The sequence below is a fragment of the Haliotis rufescens genome, unplaced genomic scaffold (assembly GCF_023055435.1).
Source record: "Haliotis rufescens isolate VD_foot unplaced genomic scaffold, xgHalRufe1.0.p SCAF_7, whole genome shotgun sequence".
In the NCBI taxonomy this organism is placed as follows: Eukaryota; Metazoa; Mollusca; class Gastropoda; order Lepetellida; family Haliotidae; genus Haliotis; species Haliotis rufescens.
In genome coordinates, this window is record NW_025964361.1 from 39,399,179 (window position 1) to 39,418,181 (window position 19,003).

At 42.4% G+C, this 19,003-nt stretch overlaps 1 protein-coding gene across 1 annotated transcript in view; it reads left to right on the forward strand.

Moving 5' to 3' along the window:
- Positions 1-19,003, forward strand: part of LOC124144195 (phosphoglucomutase-2-like) — a 65,123-nt gene that overhangs the window by 12,244 nt on the left and 33,876 nt on the right. The window contains exons 3-12 of the mRNA XM_048388110.1: positions 369-436; positions 921-1,009; positions 1,760-1,844; positions 2,550-2,657; positions 3,040-3,209; positions 3,900-4,023; positions 4,704-4,769; positions 5,488-5,585; positions 6,126-6,220; positions 6,572-6,654. Coding sequence (XP_048244067.1) covers positions 369-436; positions 921-1,009; positions 1,760-1,844; positions 2,550-2,657; positions 3,040-3,209; positions 3,900-4,023; positions 4,704-4,769; positions 5,488-5,585; positions 6,126-6,220; positions 6,572-6,654 — 986 coding nt within the window. The remainder of the gene's footprint in view (positions 1-368; positions 437-920; positions 1,010-1,759; positions 1,845-2,549; positions 2,658-3,039; positions 3,210-3,899; positions 4,024-4,703; positions 4,770-5,487; positions 5,586-6,125; positions 6,221-6,571; positions 6,655-19,003) is intronic.

Consider the following 19,003-nt stretch of genomic DNA (forward strand, 5'->3'; position numbering starts at 1 on the left):
CTCCGTGGACCTGCTTTGATATTGTTGGAGTGTCGTACAAAGCAAAATTACTTAACCACTTTGTGTCTGACAAGAATAGTGTCTTGTTGATATTTAGTTTGTTAATCAGATTATCACTGCAGCCACAGATAAGCTTTTTTACTTCAAATGCAAACATTTTAGCACATACTTTGGAAAACAATTTATGTCAATTGATTGTTTATTTTGTTGAACAAATTGATTTAGTTATATATGTTTTTCAAGATGATTAGTATGCTCGAATGGGAGTGTAAAGACATTGGAAACACTGGGAAATTTGCAGAGATAACTTTTAATCGTAAAGGATGCACTTGTGGTGCTGTGATGACTGTGTGTCTTCTGTGCCTCAGGTCTTCGGGCGAGGATGGGAGCTGGCTACTCCATGATGAATGACCTCACGATCATCCAAGCAACACAGGTAAGTCTTGTCAAACAAATACCCCATCCAAGAAACAACTTGAATTATGTCTACCAGTAGTATTGCTCAAATATCACTTTTTCTATTCAACTTGACGAGTTGTTGACATCAACAGGAGCTTATGTCATATGGGTTACCCGGTTTTCACTTTGTCTGCTTTCACTGCACTAGTATCATGTTTTTCTACAAACACCCTTGGCTTATACATAGGTAAGTTTTTACACTATGTTGAGATTTCAAACATATGTCCCTAGCTATAGCAAAATTCGAGTTTGATTTTGAAAAATTCAAAATGGCCACTACACCAGCAAAAGTTATTTTAAATACAGCCCTCAGGTAATTCACTGCTTGTCTTTAGCCAGTTGTTTTGCAATTATTAGAGGATGTTTATGTAATTGTTATCCACAAGGAATCATGTCATAATTGTGAATTATCTTCATCAGTTGCTATTCATAAATAAGTGTCATATATTCATCTTGATCAGGGTCTGGTGAAGTACCTTATAGCGTCGGTTCCAGATGCCAAGAAGAATGGTCTGGTGGTGGGATACGATGCCAGACACAACAGCCAGAAGTAAGTATACATGGTATAGACAAGAACTATAAATATATCACCGATTCCTTTGGTTTGATTGTTTGATTGGAGTAGTAGAAGTTTGGTAAGGTGTTTTCTTTAAAAATAATGCATAACTATATTCTATATTTTATCAACACAGATCATTGTAAATCGCATTGTCTGTTCCCAAATCTGAAATAATTTTGGTCTGAACAGAACAAACAACACAAAACACCAATGTCCCCTTGATTGAGCATCTTTTTGATGTGATGATATGAGCTCATGATAACATTTTGGTTATGTTCTCGACATGGAAGTGACTATAACATTTGTATAGAAATCAGATGTTCAGCTCCAAATCCCATTCTCACTCATATCGTGAGGGGCGGTCAGGTTCGCTTGTTACGCTGAAGACCCGGGTTTGATTCCTGACATGGTTACAATGTGTGAAGCCCATTTCTGGTGTTCCCCACCGTGATATTGCTGGAATATTGCTAAAAGTTGCGTAAAACCATACTCACTCACTCACTCACTCACTCATAACGTGAATTTAGAAGCCTCCACTCAGATTGGCTGAATAAAAAGTTCACCTGACGTGACATCACATGGAGGGTTTATCACGTCTTCACATGGAGACGTATCAAAACAGAAGTAAAAGCACAGCAACAACATTCACTCAACTCACTTCGGAAACAATTATCATGTGATCACCAACTGAATTATTGCTAGCTTGATGTAAATCCCAATTCACTCACACTTCGTTGTTAGATGGAGTGAGCTGGTTGCAACCATATGTATCAACGAAGGTGTGCCAGTCTACAAGTACTCTAAGATCTGCCCTACTCCATATGTGGTGAGTCTCCTGTGATCCTGTGAGGAGTACATTTACCTACCCCTGTCATGATCTTATGATGGAAATACAGGCACAATAAAAAGATGAACATACTGTGTTTTCAATGTAGACCTAGGTCATGTCCAGTGGGAGGTTTAAAATGTTAATCATGGTTAAATCTGCAGGTAACCTAGCTCTACATTGTAGACAATATTTGTATCTGAAATTCTACTGTGACAAAACTGAAAAAAAATGGATTGAGTAAGTGGGTTGTCAAACCTCAATTATAGCCATTAGTGAAAGTTAGTATACAGAAGAAAGCGCCAACTTTCAAGTTCTCTGTGGTCCCTAAAAATTGAAATTCACTCTCTTAGTCGATATCTATCGTGTTTGTAACAGCAACTCTGCATTTTGTAATACCGGGTAAACCTATTTTAAAAATGCCTACCGATAATGACTGATAAGGAAGTATTTTTCCATGAATATTAGCTTCAGTGGTTTTCAAATTGCCTGTTTCAATCAGAGGTGGTTATTGTTATTTGAGGACTCTGATTGACCACGCAGAATTGAGTAATTTCCACATTCAGGGTGGAAGAAGTCGTGGTTACTCTTGCTGGCTTGAGTCGCGATGTCCATCAGTGAATGTGGTGAACCTTTGCACACATCCTGGTATTAACATGATTAATGACGACTTGCTAACTGCCTATTCTGTTCCTATACTTCAAGCCGTATGCTGTGGTGCACTATGGAGCTTCAGGTGGGGTCATGATCACTGCCTCTCACAACCCAAAGGAAGACAATGGCTATAAAGTATACTGGACAAATGGAGCTCAGGTAACTAACTTGGTTAACACATAGTAAACTGGCATACAGGTAGTGGTCAGATAATGTGAGGTAACAGATTAAGTTTACCATGTTTACAGGTAAAAGACTGAGTTATCTGGTAATAAACTAGGTTTGTAGGTAACATATTATGTTTACAGGCAACGGAATGGGTTCGGATACCTGATTCAAACTGATTATGTTTATAAGTTTGTCAGCACCATACCCATGTTCATGGATTTCAACAAAGTGCTAAATGTCTAAGACATGCAAAACTTGGGGCTTTCTTCCCACATCAAACTGGCATGCTGTGGTCAGTAATTGAAATACTGTTCAAAGCAGTGTTCTATCCAACTCTCTCACTGTTGAATATTAATAAATCCATTTCTTATAGATCATTCCTCCGATCGACAAGGGTATTGCGACGTCCATCAGAGAACATCTTGAGCCTTTCCCCACGTCCTGGAATACATCCTGTGTCGCTGACAGCAAGCTGTTGAGGGATCCCTACGATGAGATATTTGATCTGTACAACAAAGATCTCCATCATCTCTGTCACTTCAGGTATCTTGTGTCAGGCACTGGGGGAGTCCTGGGCCCCGTTCCACAAAGCGATCTTAGCGATATGACTATCGTAAGCCAGTGTTAAAATATAGGAGCTACGATCACCTTAGTGCTAAGATGGCTTTGTGGAATGGGGCCTTGGGCAGAGTACGTCACCAGTACACAATCTTACTGTAATGGGATTGGGTGGCCACAATATGACCTGGACAATGGTTCCATTATTGACAATATGTATCATTGCAAATGCTATCACTAACTGGTTTAGCTCATCCAGATTGAAGGATGCTCTCACGAAGCTGGAATATTGCTGACTTCTGTATGACCCCCTCCATGGTCTAATGGATACAGCATCTTTCACGAAGAGTGGAAGGTCGATTTTTTTTATTCCCCAGCCATATCATGCCGAAAAATGTTATATATGGTACTTGTTACCCTGCTTGGCCCTTGGTGGTAACTCTGAATAAGGGGCTAAAACAAGGTGTTTCAGCATGTCAGTGTACTGTGTCTGAGAGGGGTATCCATGTTACACTGCAACACAGCATCTCAGTGAACAAGCACCATAAATCTGGACTAGTACAAGCAGACACACAGACACACGCACAGATGCACATTGCTATGTAAGTGCAATAATACTGAACACAGTGTTACACCCCATTTCACCTCACCTTAAATTGAATATCTTCTGTGCAGAGATCAGAATCTGTCCTCCAAAGTGACCTTCACCTATACTGCCATGCATGGTGTGGGGTACAAGTTTACGTGCGAGTCTTTGCAGAGGTTCGGCTTTCCTCTTCCTGTACCAGTCAAAGAACAGGTACAGTAAAAAATAATTACCCAACAGTTAAAGGATTGCAGTCAGCAGGAATGGTATTATAATAATATAAGGTGTGTAATATGAGGGTTATAATGGTTATATATCACTTTTATACCTTGAATGTTATATATTTACTTGGTTTGACATGCCTACAGACATGTCACGTGTTTACGAAGATTTGGAGAATTACAATTAATGCTAAATGTTGTTACCCAAAAACACCTAGCATTCAAAAAGGTTAAGTACATTATGTAACCTCAATACAATTGAAGATGAATATCATTTTATGTAAATCTGTCTGCATTTTACCGCTCTTAGAAACATGTTTGCCATTCTTTTACACTTATTGACAAAAAAAGTTTTAATTTAATCAGCTACTACTGTGTAATAAAAATACCTTATCTCAGTGTGCTGTTTATTCCAGAAAAACACTTGCTAAGAAAAGACTTATAATAACAATTAAATGTATTTCTAAATTATTATGTATATGGGGCTATGGCCTTATTACTGAAATATACTTGTAAAGTTCTCTCCAAAGAACACACGTCTAGTCTAATATCAATACAGTGAAAGAAGAGACAAATAAATTGTGTGTGTGTGGATACAGGATATCAATGATCGTAATATTTAGTATTCCAGTATTTTGACATATTAAGACCAATGTGCTTGTGTTCCTGTAGGTGGTGCCAGATCCTGAGTTCCCAACAGTGAAATACCCCAACCCAGAGGAGGGCAAGGGAGCATTGGTCAGTATACAGGAGTTTTATGAGGGTGCAAATCCCCTTTCGGCATCTGGCATACCACCAATCTCATTAAAATCAGATCTTAGTTCTCGCTACCACTAAACAAAGATCTGAGCACATCCCATTAGGGGGTGCTTAAGAACGACCTTTCATCCGACCAATCAGAGCGTCGCTTACCAGATCATGAAAGTGACAGTCCGAATGTGATTTCTAATCTTGCAACCTCGAACGATAGTTACAGGCTCAACGACTGAGTCCATACAATCTAGACCATCTCTTAGCCATTCCAGAATGTTTTTTTGTTCAGGTTTAAATTTTTTTATTGAGAATTTGTCAAAATGTGTTTCGAAGTGTAGTCGCCAATTTGAAATTAGTGCCGAAAGCCACGAGAAAGCTGCCTTCTGTTTGGCTAATGTGGAATTCTTGTCAGTCATTTCATTGGTCGGTCAAAGTTCGCGCAAGGTCTATCCTGAGATCTTTGTTTAGCGGTAGCGAGAACTAAGATCTGATTTTAATGAGATTGGGCATACCACTTTTAATTTGTCTTGGCATCCAGTTTAAGAACTCTTTGAGTCCTACCAGTGTACACAGCTGGTACAGTTAATTAAGACAGGGAGGACTAGTGCAGTAAGTTGTCCACTAGTCGTCTGAACTAGTCTGAATAAATGAATTTTTTAAGTCTGCACAGTATACTTTCACTAATTAACTCTGCCTGTTTCAGACATTGTCAATGCAGACGGCAGATGCTAATGGAAGCGTGGTAATCCTGGCCAATGACCCTGACGCAGACAGACTGGCAGTAGCTGAGAAACAGCCCAGGTAAGTGGAACCAAACGTCCTTGGATGACATTTTTACCCCCCCCGGCATATAATGCAAGAAGATATAGTTGACACCTCGTCTGTCCATCTGTCCGTCCGTCCATAATCATTTCACTTCCGAAGCTTAACTCAAAAATTGGCAGATATATCAAACAGATCTTGAAGTGGTGCCTCTTACTGTTTACAGATTTTTGGCTTTTTTTATTTTTCATGATTTCCATGGAAACAATTTGGACTGAGTCTCATAAGGGGGTATATGTACAGACAGATTAGATAGAAATTCTCTCATTAAGTTGGAGTTGAAAGTAACAGTAATAATATTTGTTTTTTCGAATTTGTGGGGGCTGGGGGGATTTGTCATCTTTTGATGAATCTTGTCTTGTATTGATGATAATACGGTCAACTCAAGATCTTGTAAAATTAGTCCAGGAGACTTTACAAAGGGGGATTGCTTTATCTGCATAATGACCTCTGTATAGGGTAGGACTGAGTGATGTAAAGTGGTGCAGACTGATTGTAAGTTGGAGAGTTGTGTTTCAGTGGTGAGTGGAGGATCTTCTCTGGAAATGAGATCGGGGCCCTGCTTGGGTGGTGGAGTCTCTTCGCCTTCAGGAAAAGTCACCCAGATGTCAAAAGTAAGTCGGGATGTGGGGTATCCTAGTTGTTAAAGCTTTCGCTTGTCTTGCTGAAGGACTCACCTCACCTCACCTCACCTCACCCTTAACCTCACCTCACAGCTTCAAAATTCAAAACACACTTTTGTCCCTGCCACTTGAAGAAGTATCATTTACTATCACGATTATCGACTAGAATGTGTTTTTAGTAATAAAAACATATGTCTCCCCCTTCATTTTTCTCATCAGTTCAATTTGTTTCTAAAAATGTGTCTGCAAATCCGAAAAAACAATAATAACAAAAAATACCAGTACAGATACTGATTAATGCATCTATGAAGCAGCATTACAGTTGTGATATTTTCATTTCAGACAATGATATTTGTATGGTGGCCAGCACAGTTTCCTCCAAGATCCTGCAGACCATTGCCAAGCAGGAAGGGTGTATTTTTGATGTAGGTGAACTCACTCTCTCACTGATTTAGGTTAACTCGCTCTCTCACTGTGATGCAGGTTAACTCACTCTCTCACTGTGATGCAGATTAACTCACTCTCTCACTGATGTAGGTTAACTCTCTCTGTCACTGATGTAGGTTAACTCTCTGTCAATGATGTAGGTTAACACACTCTCTCACTGTGATGCAGATTAACTCACTCTCTCACTGATGCAGGTTAACTCACTCTCTCACTGTGATGCAGATTAACTCACTCTCTCACTGTGATGCAGGTTAACTCACTCTCTCACTGATTTAGGTTAACTCGCTCTCTCACTGTGATGCAGGTTAACTCACTCTCTCACTGTGATGCAGATTAACTCACTCTCTCACTGATGTAGGTTAACTCTCTCTGTCACTGATGTAGGTTAACTCTCTGTCACTGATGTAGGTTAACACACTCTCTCACTGTGATGCAGATTAACTCACTCTCTCACTGATGCAGGTTAACTCACTCTCTCACTGTGATGCAGATTAACTCACTCTCTCACTGTGATGCAGGTTAACTCACTCTCTCACTGATGTAGGTTATCTCACTCTCTCACTGTGATGCAGGTTAGCTCACTCTCTCACTGATGCAGGTTAACTCACTCTCTCACTGATGCAGGTTAACTCACTCTCTCACTGTGATGCAGGTTAACTCACTCTCTCACTGATTTAGGTTAACTCGCTCTCTCAGTGTGATGCAGGTTAACTCACTCTCTCACTGTGATGCAGATTAACTCACTCTCTCACTGATGTAAGTTAACTCTCTCTGTCACTGATGTAGGTTAACTCTCTGTCACTGATGTAGGTTAACACACTCTCTCACTGTGATGCAGATTAACTCACTCTCTCACTGATGCAGGTTAACTCACTCTCTCACTGTGATGCAGATTAACTCACTCTCTCACTGTGATGCAGGTTAACTCACTCTCTCACTGATGTAGGTTATCTCACTCTCTCACTGTGATGCAGGTTAACTCACTCTCTCACTGATGCAGGTTAACTCACTCTCTCACTGATGCAGGTTAACTCACTCTCTTACTGTGATGCAGGTTAACACACTCTCTCACTGTGATGCAGATTAACTCACTCTCTCACTGTGATGCAGATTAACTCACTCTCTCACTGATGCAGGTTAACTCACTCTCTCACTGTGATGCAGATTAACCCACTCTCTCACTGTGATGCAGATTAACTCACTCTCTCACTGATGCAGGTTAACACACTCTCTCACTGTGATGCAGATTAACTCACTCTCTCACTGTGATGCAGATTAACTCACTCTCTCACTGTGATGCAGATTAACTCACTCTCTCACTGATGCAGGTTAACTCACTCTCTCACTGATCCAGGTTAACACACTCTCTCACTGATGTAGGTTAAAACACACTCTCACTGATGCAGGTTAACTCACTCTCTCACTGATGCAGGTTAACTCACTCTCTCACTGATGCAGGTTAACACACACTCTCACTGATGCAGGTTAACTCACTCTCTCACTGATGCAGATTAACTCACTCTCTCACTGATGCAGGTTAACACACACTCTCACTGATGCAGGTTAACACACACTCCCACTGATGCAGGTTAACTCACTCTTTCACTGATGTAGGTTAACACACTCTCTCACTCATGCAGGTTAACTGACTCTCTCACTGATGTAGGTTAACACACTCTCTCACTGATGCAGGTTAACACCCTCTCTCACTGATGCAGATTAACACACTCTCTCACTGATGCAGGTTAACTCACTCTCTCACTGATGCAGGTTAACACACTCTCTCACTGATGCAGGTTAACTCACTCTCTCACTGATGCAGGTTAACTCACTCTCTCACTGATGTAGGTTAACACACTCTCTCACTGATGCAGGTTAACTCACTCTTTCACTGATGCAGATTAACTCACTCTCTCACTGATGCAGGTTAACACACACTCTCACTGATGTAGGTTAACACACTCTCTCACTGATGCAGGTTAACACTCTCTCTCACTGATGCAGATTAACACACTCTCTCACTGATGCAGGTTAACTCACTCTCTCACTGATGCAGGTTAACACACTCTCTCACTGATGCAGGTTAACTCACTCTCTCACTGATGCAGGTTAACACACACTCCCACTGATGCAGGTTAACTCACTCTCTCACTGATGCAGGTTAACTTACTCTTTCAATGATGTAGGTTAACACACTCTCTCACTGATGCAGGTTAACTCACTCTCTCACTGATGTAGGTTATCCCCCTCTCTCACTGATGTAGGTTAACACACTCTCTCACTGATGCAGGTTAACACACTCTCTCACTGATGTAGGTTAACTCACTCTCTCACTGATGCAGGTTAACTCACTCTCTCACTGATGTAGGTTAACACACTCTCTCACTGATGCAGGTTAACACACTCTCTCACTGATGCAGGTTAACACACTCTCTCACTGATGTAGGTTAACTCACTCTCTCACTGATGTAGGTTATCTCACTCTCTCACTGATGTAGGTTATCTCTCTCTCTCACTGATGTAGGTTATCTCTCTCTCTCACTGTGATGCAGGTTAACTCACTCTCTCACTGATGTAGGTTAACTCTCTCTCACTGATGTAGGTTTACTCCCTCTCTCACTATGATGCAGGTTAACTCACTCTCTCACTGATGTAGGTTATCTCACTCTCTCACTGATGTAGGTTAACACACTCTCTCACTGATGCAGGTTAACACCCTCTCTCACTGATGCAGATTAACACACTCTCTCACTGATGCAGGTTAACTCACTCTCTCACTGATGCAGGTTAACTCACTCTCTCACTGATGCAGATTAACTCACTCTCTCACTGATGTAGGTTAACTCACTCTCTCACTGTGATGCAGGTTAACTCACTCTCTCACTGATGCAGGTTAACTCACTCTCTCACTGATGCAGGTTAACACACTCTCTCACTGATGCAGGTTAACTCACTCTCTCACTGATGCAGGTTAACACACACTCCCACTGATGCAGGTTAACTCACTCTCTCACTGATGCAGGTTAACTCACTCTTTCACTGATGTAGGTTAACACACTCTCTCACTGATGTAAGTTAACTCACTCTCTCATTGATGTAGGTTAACTCACTCTCTCACTGATGTAGGTTAACTCACTCTCTCACTGATGTAGGTTAACACACTCTCTCACTGATGCAGGTTAACTCACTCTTTCACTGATGTAGGTTAACACACTCTCTCACTGATGCAGGTTAACACACTCTCTCACTGATGCAGATTAACTCACTCTCTCACTGATGCAGGTTAACCTCACTCTTTCACTGATGTAGGTTAACACACTCTCTCACTGATGCAGGTTAACTCACTCTCACTGATGTAGGTTATCTCACTCTCTCGCTGATGTAGGTTAACACACTCTCTCACTGATGCAGGTTAACACACTCTCTCACTGATGCAGGTTAACACACTCTCTCACTGATGTAGGTTAACTCACTCTCTCACTGATGCAGGTTAACACACTCTCTCACTGATGCAGGTTAACACACTCTCTCACTGATGTAGGTTAACTCACTCTCTCACTGATGTAGGTTATCTCACTCTCTCACTCATGCAGGTTAACACACTCTCTCACTGTGATGCAGGTTAACTCACTCTCTCACTGATGTAGGTTATCTCACTCTCTCACTGATGTAGGTTATCTCTCTCTCTCACTGTGATGCAGGTTAACTCACTCTCTCACTGATGTAACTTAACTCACTCTCTCATTGATGTAGATTAACACACTCTCTCACTGATGCAGGTTAACACTCTCTCTCACTGATGCAGATTAACACACTCTCTCACTGATGCAGGTTAACTCACTCTCTCACTGATGCAGGTTAACACACTCTCTCACTGATGCAGGTTAACTCACTCTCTCACTGATGCAGGTTAACTCACTCTCTCACTGATGCAGGTTAACTCACTCTCTCACTGATGTAGGTTAACACACTCTCTCACTGATGCAGGTTAACTCACTCTTTCACTGATGCAGATTAACTCACTCTCTCACTGATGCAGGTTAACACACACTCTCCCTGATGTAGGTTAACTCACTCTCTCACTGATGCAGGTTAACACACTCTCTCACTGATGCAGGTTAACTCACTCTCTCACTGATGCAGGTTAACTCACTCTCTCACTGATGTAGGTTAACACACTCTCTCACTGATGCAGGTTAACTCACTCTTTCACTGATGCAGATTAACTCACTCTCTCACTGATGCAGGTTAACACACACTTTCACTGATGTAGGTTAACACACTCTCTCACTGATGCAGGTTAACACTCTCTCTCACTGATGCAGATTAACACACTCTCTCACTGATGCAGGTTAACTCACTCTCTCACTGATGCAGGTTAACACACTCTCTCACTGATGCAGGTTAACTCACTCTCTCACTGATGCAGGTTAACACACACTCCCACTGATGCAGGTTAACTCACTCTCTCACTGATGCAGGTTAACTCACTCTTTCACTGATGTAGGTTAACACACTCTCTCACTGATGCAGGTTAACTCACTCTCTCACTGATGTAGGTTATCCCCCTCTCTCACTGATGTAGGTTAACACACTCTCTCACTGATGTAGGTTAACTCACTCTCTCACTGATGCAGGTTAACTCACTCTCTCACTGATGTAGGTTAACACACTCTCTCACTGATGCAGGTTAACACACTCTCTCACTGATGCAGGTTAACACACTCTCTCACTGATGTAGGTTAACTCACTCTCTCACTGATGTAGGTTATCTCACTCTCTCACTGATGTAGGTTATCTCTCTCTCTCACTGATGTAGGTTATCTCTCTCTCTCACTGTGATGCAGGTTAACTCACTCTCTCACTGATGTAGGTTAACTCTCTCTCACTGATGTAGGTTTACTCCCTCTCTCACTATGATGCAGGTTAACTCACTCTCTCACTGATGTAGGTTATCTCACTCTCTCACTGATGTAGGTTAACACACTCTCTCACTGATGCAGGTTAACACCCTCTCTCACTGATGCAGGTTAACTCACTCTCTCACTGATGCAGGTTAACTCACTCTCTCACTGATGCAGATTAACTCACTCTCTCACTGATGTAGGTTAACTCACTCTCTCACTGTGATGCAGGTTAACTCACTCTCTCACTGATGCAGGTTAACTCACTCTCTCACTGATGCAGGTTAACACACTCTCTCACTGATGCAGGTTAACTCACTCTCTCACTGATGCAGGTTAACACACACTCCCACTGATGCAGGTTAACTCACTCTCTCACTGATGCAGGTTAACTCACTCTTTCACTGATGTAGGTTAACACACTCTCTCACTGATGTAAGTTAACTCACTCTCTCATTGATGTAGGTTAACTCACTCTCTCACTGATGTAGGTTAACTCACTCTCTCACTGATGTAGGTTAACACACTCTCTCACTGATGCAGGTTAACTCACTCTTTCACTGATGTAGGTTAACACACTCTCTCACTGATGCAGGTTAACACACTCTCTCACTGATGCAGATTAACTCACTCTCTCACTGATGCAGGTTAACCTCACTCTTTCACTGATGTAGGTTAACACACTCTCTCACTGATGCAGGTTAACTCACTCTCACTGATGTAGGTTATCTCACTCTCTCGCTGATGTAGGTTAACACACTCTCTCACTGATGCAGGTTAACACACTCTCTCACTGATGCAGGTTAACACACTCTCTCACTGATGTAGGTTAACTCACTCTCTCACTGATGCAGGTTAACACACTCTCTCACTGATGCAGGTTAACACACTCTCTCACTGATGTAGGTTAACTCACTCTCTCACTGATGTAGGTTATCTCACTCTCTCACTCATGCAGGTTAACACACTCTCTCACTGTGATGCAGGTTAACTCACTCTCTCACTGATGTAGGTTATCTCACTCTCTCACTGATGTAGGTTATTTCTCTCTCTCACTGTGATGCAGGTTAACTCACTCTCTCACTGATGTAACTTAACTCACTCTCTCATTGATGTAGATTAACACACTCTCTCACTGATGCAGGTTAACACTCTCTCTCACTGATGCAGATTAACACACTCTCTCACTGATGCAGGTTAACTCACTCTCTCACTGATGCAGGTTAACACACTCTCTCACTGATGCAGGTTAACTCACTCTCTCACTGATGCAGGTTAACTCACTCTCACACTGATGTAGGTTAACACACTCTCTCACTGATGCAGGTTAACTCACTCTTTCACTGATGCAGATTAACTCACTCTCTCACTGATGCAGGTTAACACACACTCTCACTGATGTAGGTTAACACACTCTCTCACTGATGCAGGTTAACACTCTCTCACTGATGCAGATTAACACACTCTCTCACTGATGCAGGTTAACTCACTCTCTCACTGATGCAGGTTAACTCACTCTTTCACTGATGTAGGTTAACACACTCTCTCACTGATGCAGGTTAACACACTCTCTCACTGATGCAGGTTAACTCACTCTTTCACTGATGTAGGTTAACACACTCTCTCACTGATGTAAGTTAACTCACTCTCTCATTGATGTAGGTTAACTCACTCTCTCACTGATGTAGGTTAACTCACTCTCTCACTGATGTAGGTTAACACACTCTCTCACTGATGCAGGTTAACTCACTCTTTCACTGATGTAGGTTAACACACTCTCTCACTGATGCAGGTTAACACACTCTCTCACTGATGCAGGTTAACCTCACTCTTTCACTGATGTAGGTTAACACACTCTCTCACTGATGCAGGTTAACTCACTCTCACTGATGTAGGTTATCTCACTCTCTCGCTGATGTAGGTTAACACACTCTCTCACTGATGCAGGTTAACACACTCTCTCACTGATGCAGGTTAACACACTCTCTCACTGATGTAGGTTAACTCACTCTCTCACTGATGCAGGTTAACACACTCTCTCACTGATGCAGGTTAACACACTCTCTCACTGATGTAGGTTAACTCACTCTCTCACTGATGTAGGTTATCTCACTCTCTCACTCATGCAGGTTAACACACTCTCTCACTGTGATGCAGGTTAACTCACTCTCTCACTGATGTAGGTTATCTCACTCTCTCACTGATGTAGGTTATTTCTCTCTCTCACTGTGATGCAGGTTAACTCACTCTCTCACTGATGTAACTTAACTCACTCTCTCATTGATGTAGATTAACACACTCTCTCACTGATGCAGGTTAACACTCTCTCTCACTGATGCAGATTAACACACTCTCTCACTGATGCAGGTTAACTCACTCTCTCACTGATGCAGGTTAACACACTCTCTCACTGATGCAGGTTAACTCACTCTCTCACTGATGCAGGTTAACTCACTCTCACACTGATGTAGGTTAACACACTCTCTCACTGATGCAGGTTAACTCACTCTTTCACTGATGCAGATTAACTCACTCTCTCACTGATGCAGGTTAACACACACTCTCACTGATGTAGGTTAACACACTCTCTCACTGATGCAGGTTAACACTCTCTCACTGATGCAGATTAACACACTCTCTCACTGATGCAGGTTAACTCACTCTCTCACTGATGCAGGTTAACTCACTCTTTCACTGATGTAGGTTAACACACTCTCTCACTGATGCAGGTTAACACACTCTCTCACTGATGCAGATTAACTCACTCTCTCACTGATGCAGGTTAACTCACTCTTTCACTGATGTAGGTTAACACACTCTCTCACTGATGCAGGTTAACTCACTCTCTCACTGATGTAGGTTATCTCACTCTCTCGCTGATGTAGGTTAACACACTCTCTCACTGATGCAGGTTAACACACTCTCTCACTGATGCAGGTTAACACACTCTCTCACTGATGTAGGTTAACTCTCTCACTGATGCAGGTTAACACACTCTCTCACTGATGCAGGTTAACACACTCTCTCACTGATGTAGGTTAACTCACTCTCTCACTGATGTAGGTTATCTCACTCTCTCACTCATGCAGGTTAACACACTCTCTCACTGTGATGCAGGTTAACTCACTCTCTCACTGATGTAGGTTATCTCACTCTCTCACTGATGTAGGTTATCTCTCTCTCTCACTGTGATGCAGGTTAACTCACTCTCTCACTGATGTAAGTTAACTAACTCTCTCATTGATGTAGATTAACACACTCTCTCACTGATGCAGGTTAACACTCTCTCTCACTGATGCAGATTAACACACTCTCTCACTGATGCAGGTTAACTCACTCTCTCACTGATGCAGGTTAACACACTCTCTCACTGATGCAGGTTAACTCACTCTCTCACTGATGCAGGTTAACTCACTCTCTCACTGATGTAGGTTAACACACTCTCTCACTGATGCAGGTTAACTCACTCTTTCACTGATGCAGATTAACTCACTCTCTCACTGATGCAGGTTAACACACACTCTCACTGATGTAGGTTAACACACTCTCTCACTGATGCAGGTTAACACTCTCTCTCACTGATGCAGATTAACACACTCTCTCACTGATGCAGGTTAACTCACTCTCTCACTGATGCAGGTTAACACACACTCCCACTGATGCAGGTTAACTCACTCTCTCACTGATGCAGGTTAACTCACTCTTTCACTGATGTAGGTTAACACACTCTCTCACTGATGCAGGTTTACTCACTCTCTCACTGATGTAGGTTATCTCACTCTCTCACTGATGTAGGTTATCTCACTCTCTCACTGATGTAGGTTAACACACTCTCTCACTGATGCAGGTTAACACACTCTGTCACTGATGTAGGTTAACACACTCTCTCACTGATGTAGGTTAACTCACTCTCTCACTGATGCAGGTTAACACTCTCTCTCACTGATGCAGATTAACACACTCTCTCACTGATGCAGGTTAACTCACTCTCTCACTGATGCAGGTTAACACACTCTCTCACTGATGCAGGTTAACTCACTCTCTCACTGATGCAGGTTAACTCACTCTCACACTGATGTAGGTTAACACACTCTCTCACTGATGCAGGTTAACTCACTCTTTCACTGATGCAGATTAACTCACTCTCTCACTGATGCAGGTTAACACACACTCTCACTGATGTAGGTTAACACACTCTCTCACTGATGCAGGTTAACACTCTCTCTCACTGATGCAGATTAACACACTCTCTCACTGATGCAGGTTAACTCACTCTTTCACTGATGTAGGTTAACACACTCTCTCACTGATGCAGGTTAACTCACTCTCTCACTGATGTAGGTTATCTCACTCTCTCGCTGATGTAGGTTAACACACTCTCTCACTGATGCAGGTTAACACACTCTCTCACTGATGCAGGTTAACACACTCTCTCACTGATGTAGGTTAACTCTCTCACTGATGCAGGTTAACACACTCTCTCACTCATGCAGGTTAACACACTCTCTCACTGATGTAGGTTAACTCACTCTCTCACTGATGTAGGTTATCTCACTCTCTCACTCATGCAGGTTAACACACTCTCTCACTGTGATGCAGGTTAACTCACTCTCTCACTGATGTAGGTTATCTCACTCTCTCACTGATGTAGGTTATCTCTCTCTCTCACTGTGATGCAGGTTAACTCACTCTCTCACTGATGTAAGTTAACTCACTCTCTCATTGATGTAGATTAACACACTCTCTCACTGATGAAGGTTAACTCACTCTTTCACTGATGCAGATTAACTCACTCTCTCACTGATGCAGGTTAACACACACTCTCACTGATGTAGGTTAACACACTCTCTCACTGATGCAGGTTAACACTCTCTCTCACTGATGCAGATTAACACACTCTCTCACTGATGCAGGTTAACTCACTCTCTCACTGATGCAGGTTAACACACACTCCCACTGATGCAGGTTAACTCACTCTCTCACTGATGCAGGTTAACTCACTCTTTCACTGATGTAGGTTAACACACTCTCTCACTGATGCAGGTTTACTCACTCTCTCACTGATGTAGGTTATCTCACTCTCTCACTGATGTAGGTTAACACACTCTCTCACTGATGCAGGTTAACACACTCTGTCACTGATGCAGGTTAACACACTCTCTCACTGATGTAGGTTAACTCACTCTCTCACTGATGTAGGTTATCTCACTCTCTCACTGATGCAGGTTAACTCACTCTCTCACTGATGCAGGTTAACTCACTCTCTCACTGATGTAGGTTAACACACTCTCTCACTGATGCAGGTTAACTCACTCTCTCACTGATGCAGGTTAACACACACTCCCACTGATGCAGGTTAACTCACTCTCTCACTGATGCAGGTTAACTCACTCTTTCACTGATGTAGGTTAACACACTCTCTCACTGATGCAGGTTAACACACTCTCTCACTGATGTAGGTTAACTCACTCTCTCACTGATGTAGGTTAACACACTCTCTCACTGATGCAGGTTAACTCACTCTTTCACTGATGTAGGTTAACACACTCTCTCACTGATGCAGGTTAACTCACTCTCTCACTGATGTAGGTTAACACACTCTCTCACTGATGCAGGTTAACACACTCTCTCATTGATGCAGGTTAACACACTCTCTCACTGATGTAGGTTAACTCACTCTCTCACTGATGCAGGTTAACACACTCTCTCACTGATGTAGGTTAACTCACTCTCTCACTGATGCAGGTTAACACACTCTCTCACTGATGCAGATTAACTCACTCTCTCACTGATGCAGGTTAACTCACTCTTTCACTGATGTAGGTTAACACACTCTCTCACTGATGCAGGTTAACTCACTCTCTCACTGATGTAGGTTATCTCACTCTCTCGCTGATGTAGGTTAACACACTCTCTCACTGATGCAGGTTAACACACTCTCTCACTGATGCAGGTTAACACACTCTCTCACTGATGTAGGTTAACTCACTCTCTCACTGATGCAGGTTAACACACTCTCTCACTGATGCAGGTTAACACACTCTCTCACTGATGTAGGTTAACTCACTCTCTCACTGATGTAGGTTAACACACTCTCTCACTGATGCAGGTTAACACACTCTCTCACTGATGCAGGTTAACACACTCTCTCACTGATGTAGGTTAACTCACTCTCTCACTGATGCAGGTTAACACACTCTCTCACTGATGCAGGTTAACACACTCTCTCACTGATGTAGGTTAACTCACTCTCTCACTGATGTAGGTTATCTCACTCTCTCACTGATGCAGGTTAACTCACTCTCTCACTGATGTAGGTTATCTCACTCTCTCGCTGATGTAGGTTAACACACTCTCTCACTGATGCAGGTTAACACACTCTCTCACTGATGCAGGTTAACACACTCTCTCACTGATGTAGGTTAACTCACTCTCTCACTGATGCAGGTTAACACACTCTCTCACTGATGCAGGTTAACACACTCTCTCACTGATGTAGGTTAACTCACTCTCTCACTGATGTAGGTTATCTCACTCTCTCACTCATGCAGGTTAACACACTCTCTCATTGTGATGCAGGTTAACTCACTCTCTCACTGATGTAGGTTATCTCACTCTCTCACTGATGTAGGTTATCTCTCTCTCTCACTGTGATGCAGGTTAACTCACTCTCTCACTGATGCAGGTTAACTCACTCTCTCACTGATGCAGGTTAACACACTCTCTCACTGATGCAGGTTAACTCACTCTCTCACTGATGCAGGTTAACTCACTCTTTCACTGATGTAGGTTAACACACTCTCTCACTGATGCAGGTTAACTCACTCTTTCACTGATGCAGATTAACTCACTCTCTCACTGATGCAGGTTAACACACACTCTCACTGATGTAGGTTAACACACTCTCTCACTGATGCAGGTTAACACTCTCTCTCACTGATGCAGATTAACACACTCTCTCACTGATGCAGGTTAACTCACTCTCTCACTGATGCAGGTTAACACACACTCCCACTGATGCAGGTTAACTCACTCTCTCACTGATGCAGGTTAACTCACTCTTTCACTGATGTAGGTTAACACACTCTCTCACTGATGCAGGTTAACTCCCTCTCTCACTGATGTAAGTTATCTCACTCTCTCACTGATGTAGGTTAACACACTCTCTCACTGATGCAGGTTAACTCACTCTGTCACTGATGCAGGTTAACACACTCTCTCACTGATGTAGGTTAACTCACTCTCTCACTGATGTAGGTTATCTCACTCTCTCACTGATGCAGGTTAACTCACTCTCTCACTGATGCAGGTTAACTCACTCTCTCACTGATGTAGGTTAACACACTCTCTCACTGATGCAGGTTAACTCACTCTCTCACTGATGCAGGTTAACACACACTCCCACTGATGCAGGTTAACTCAC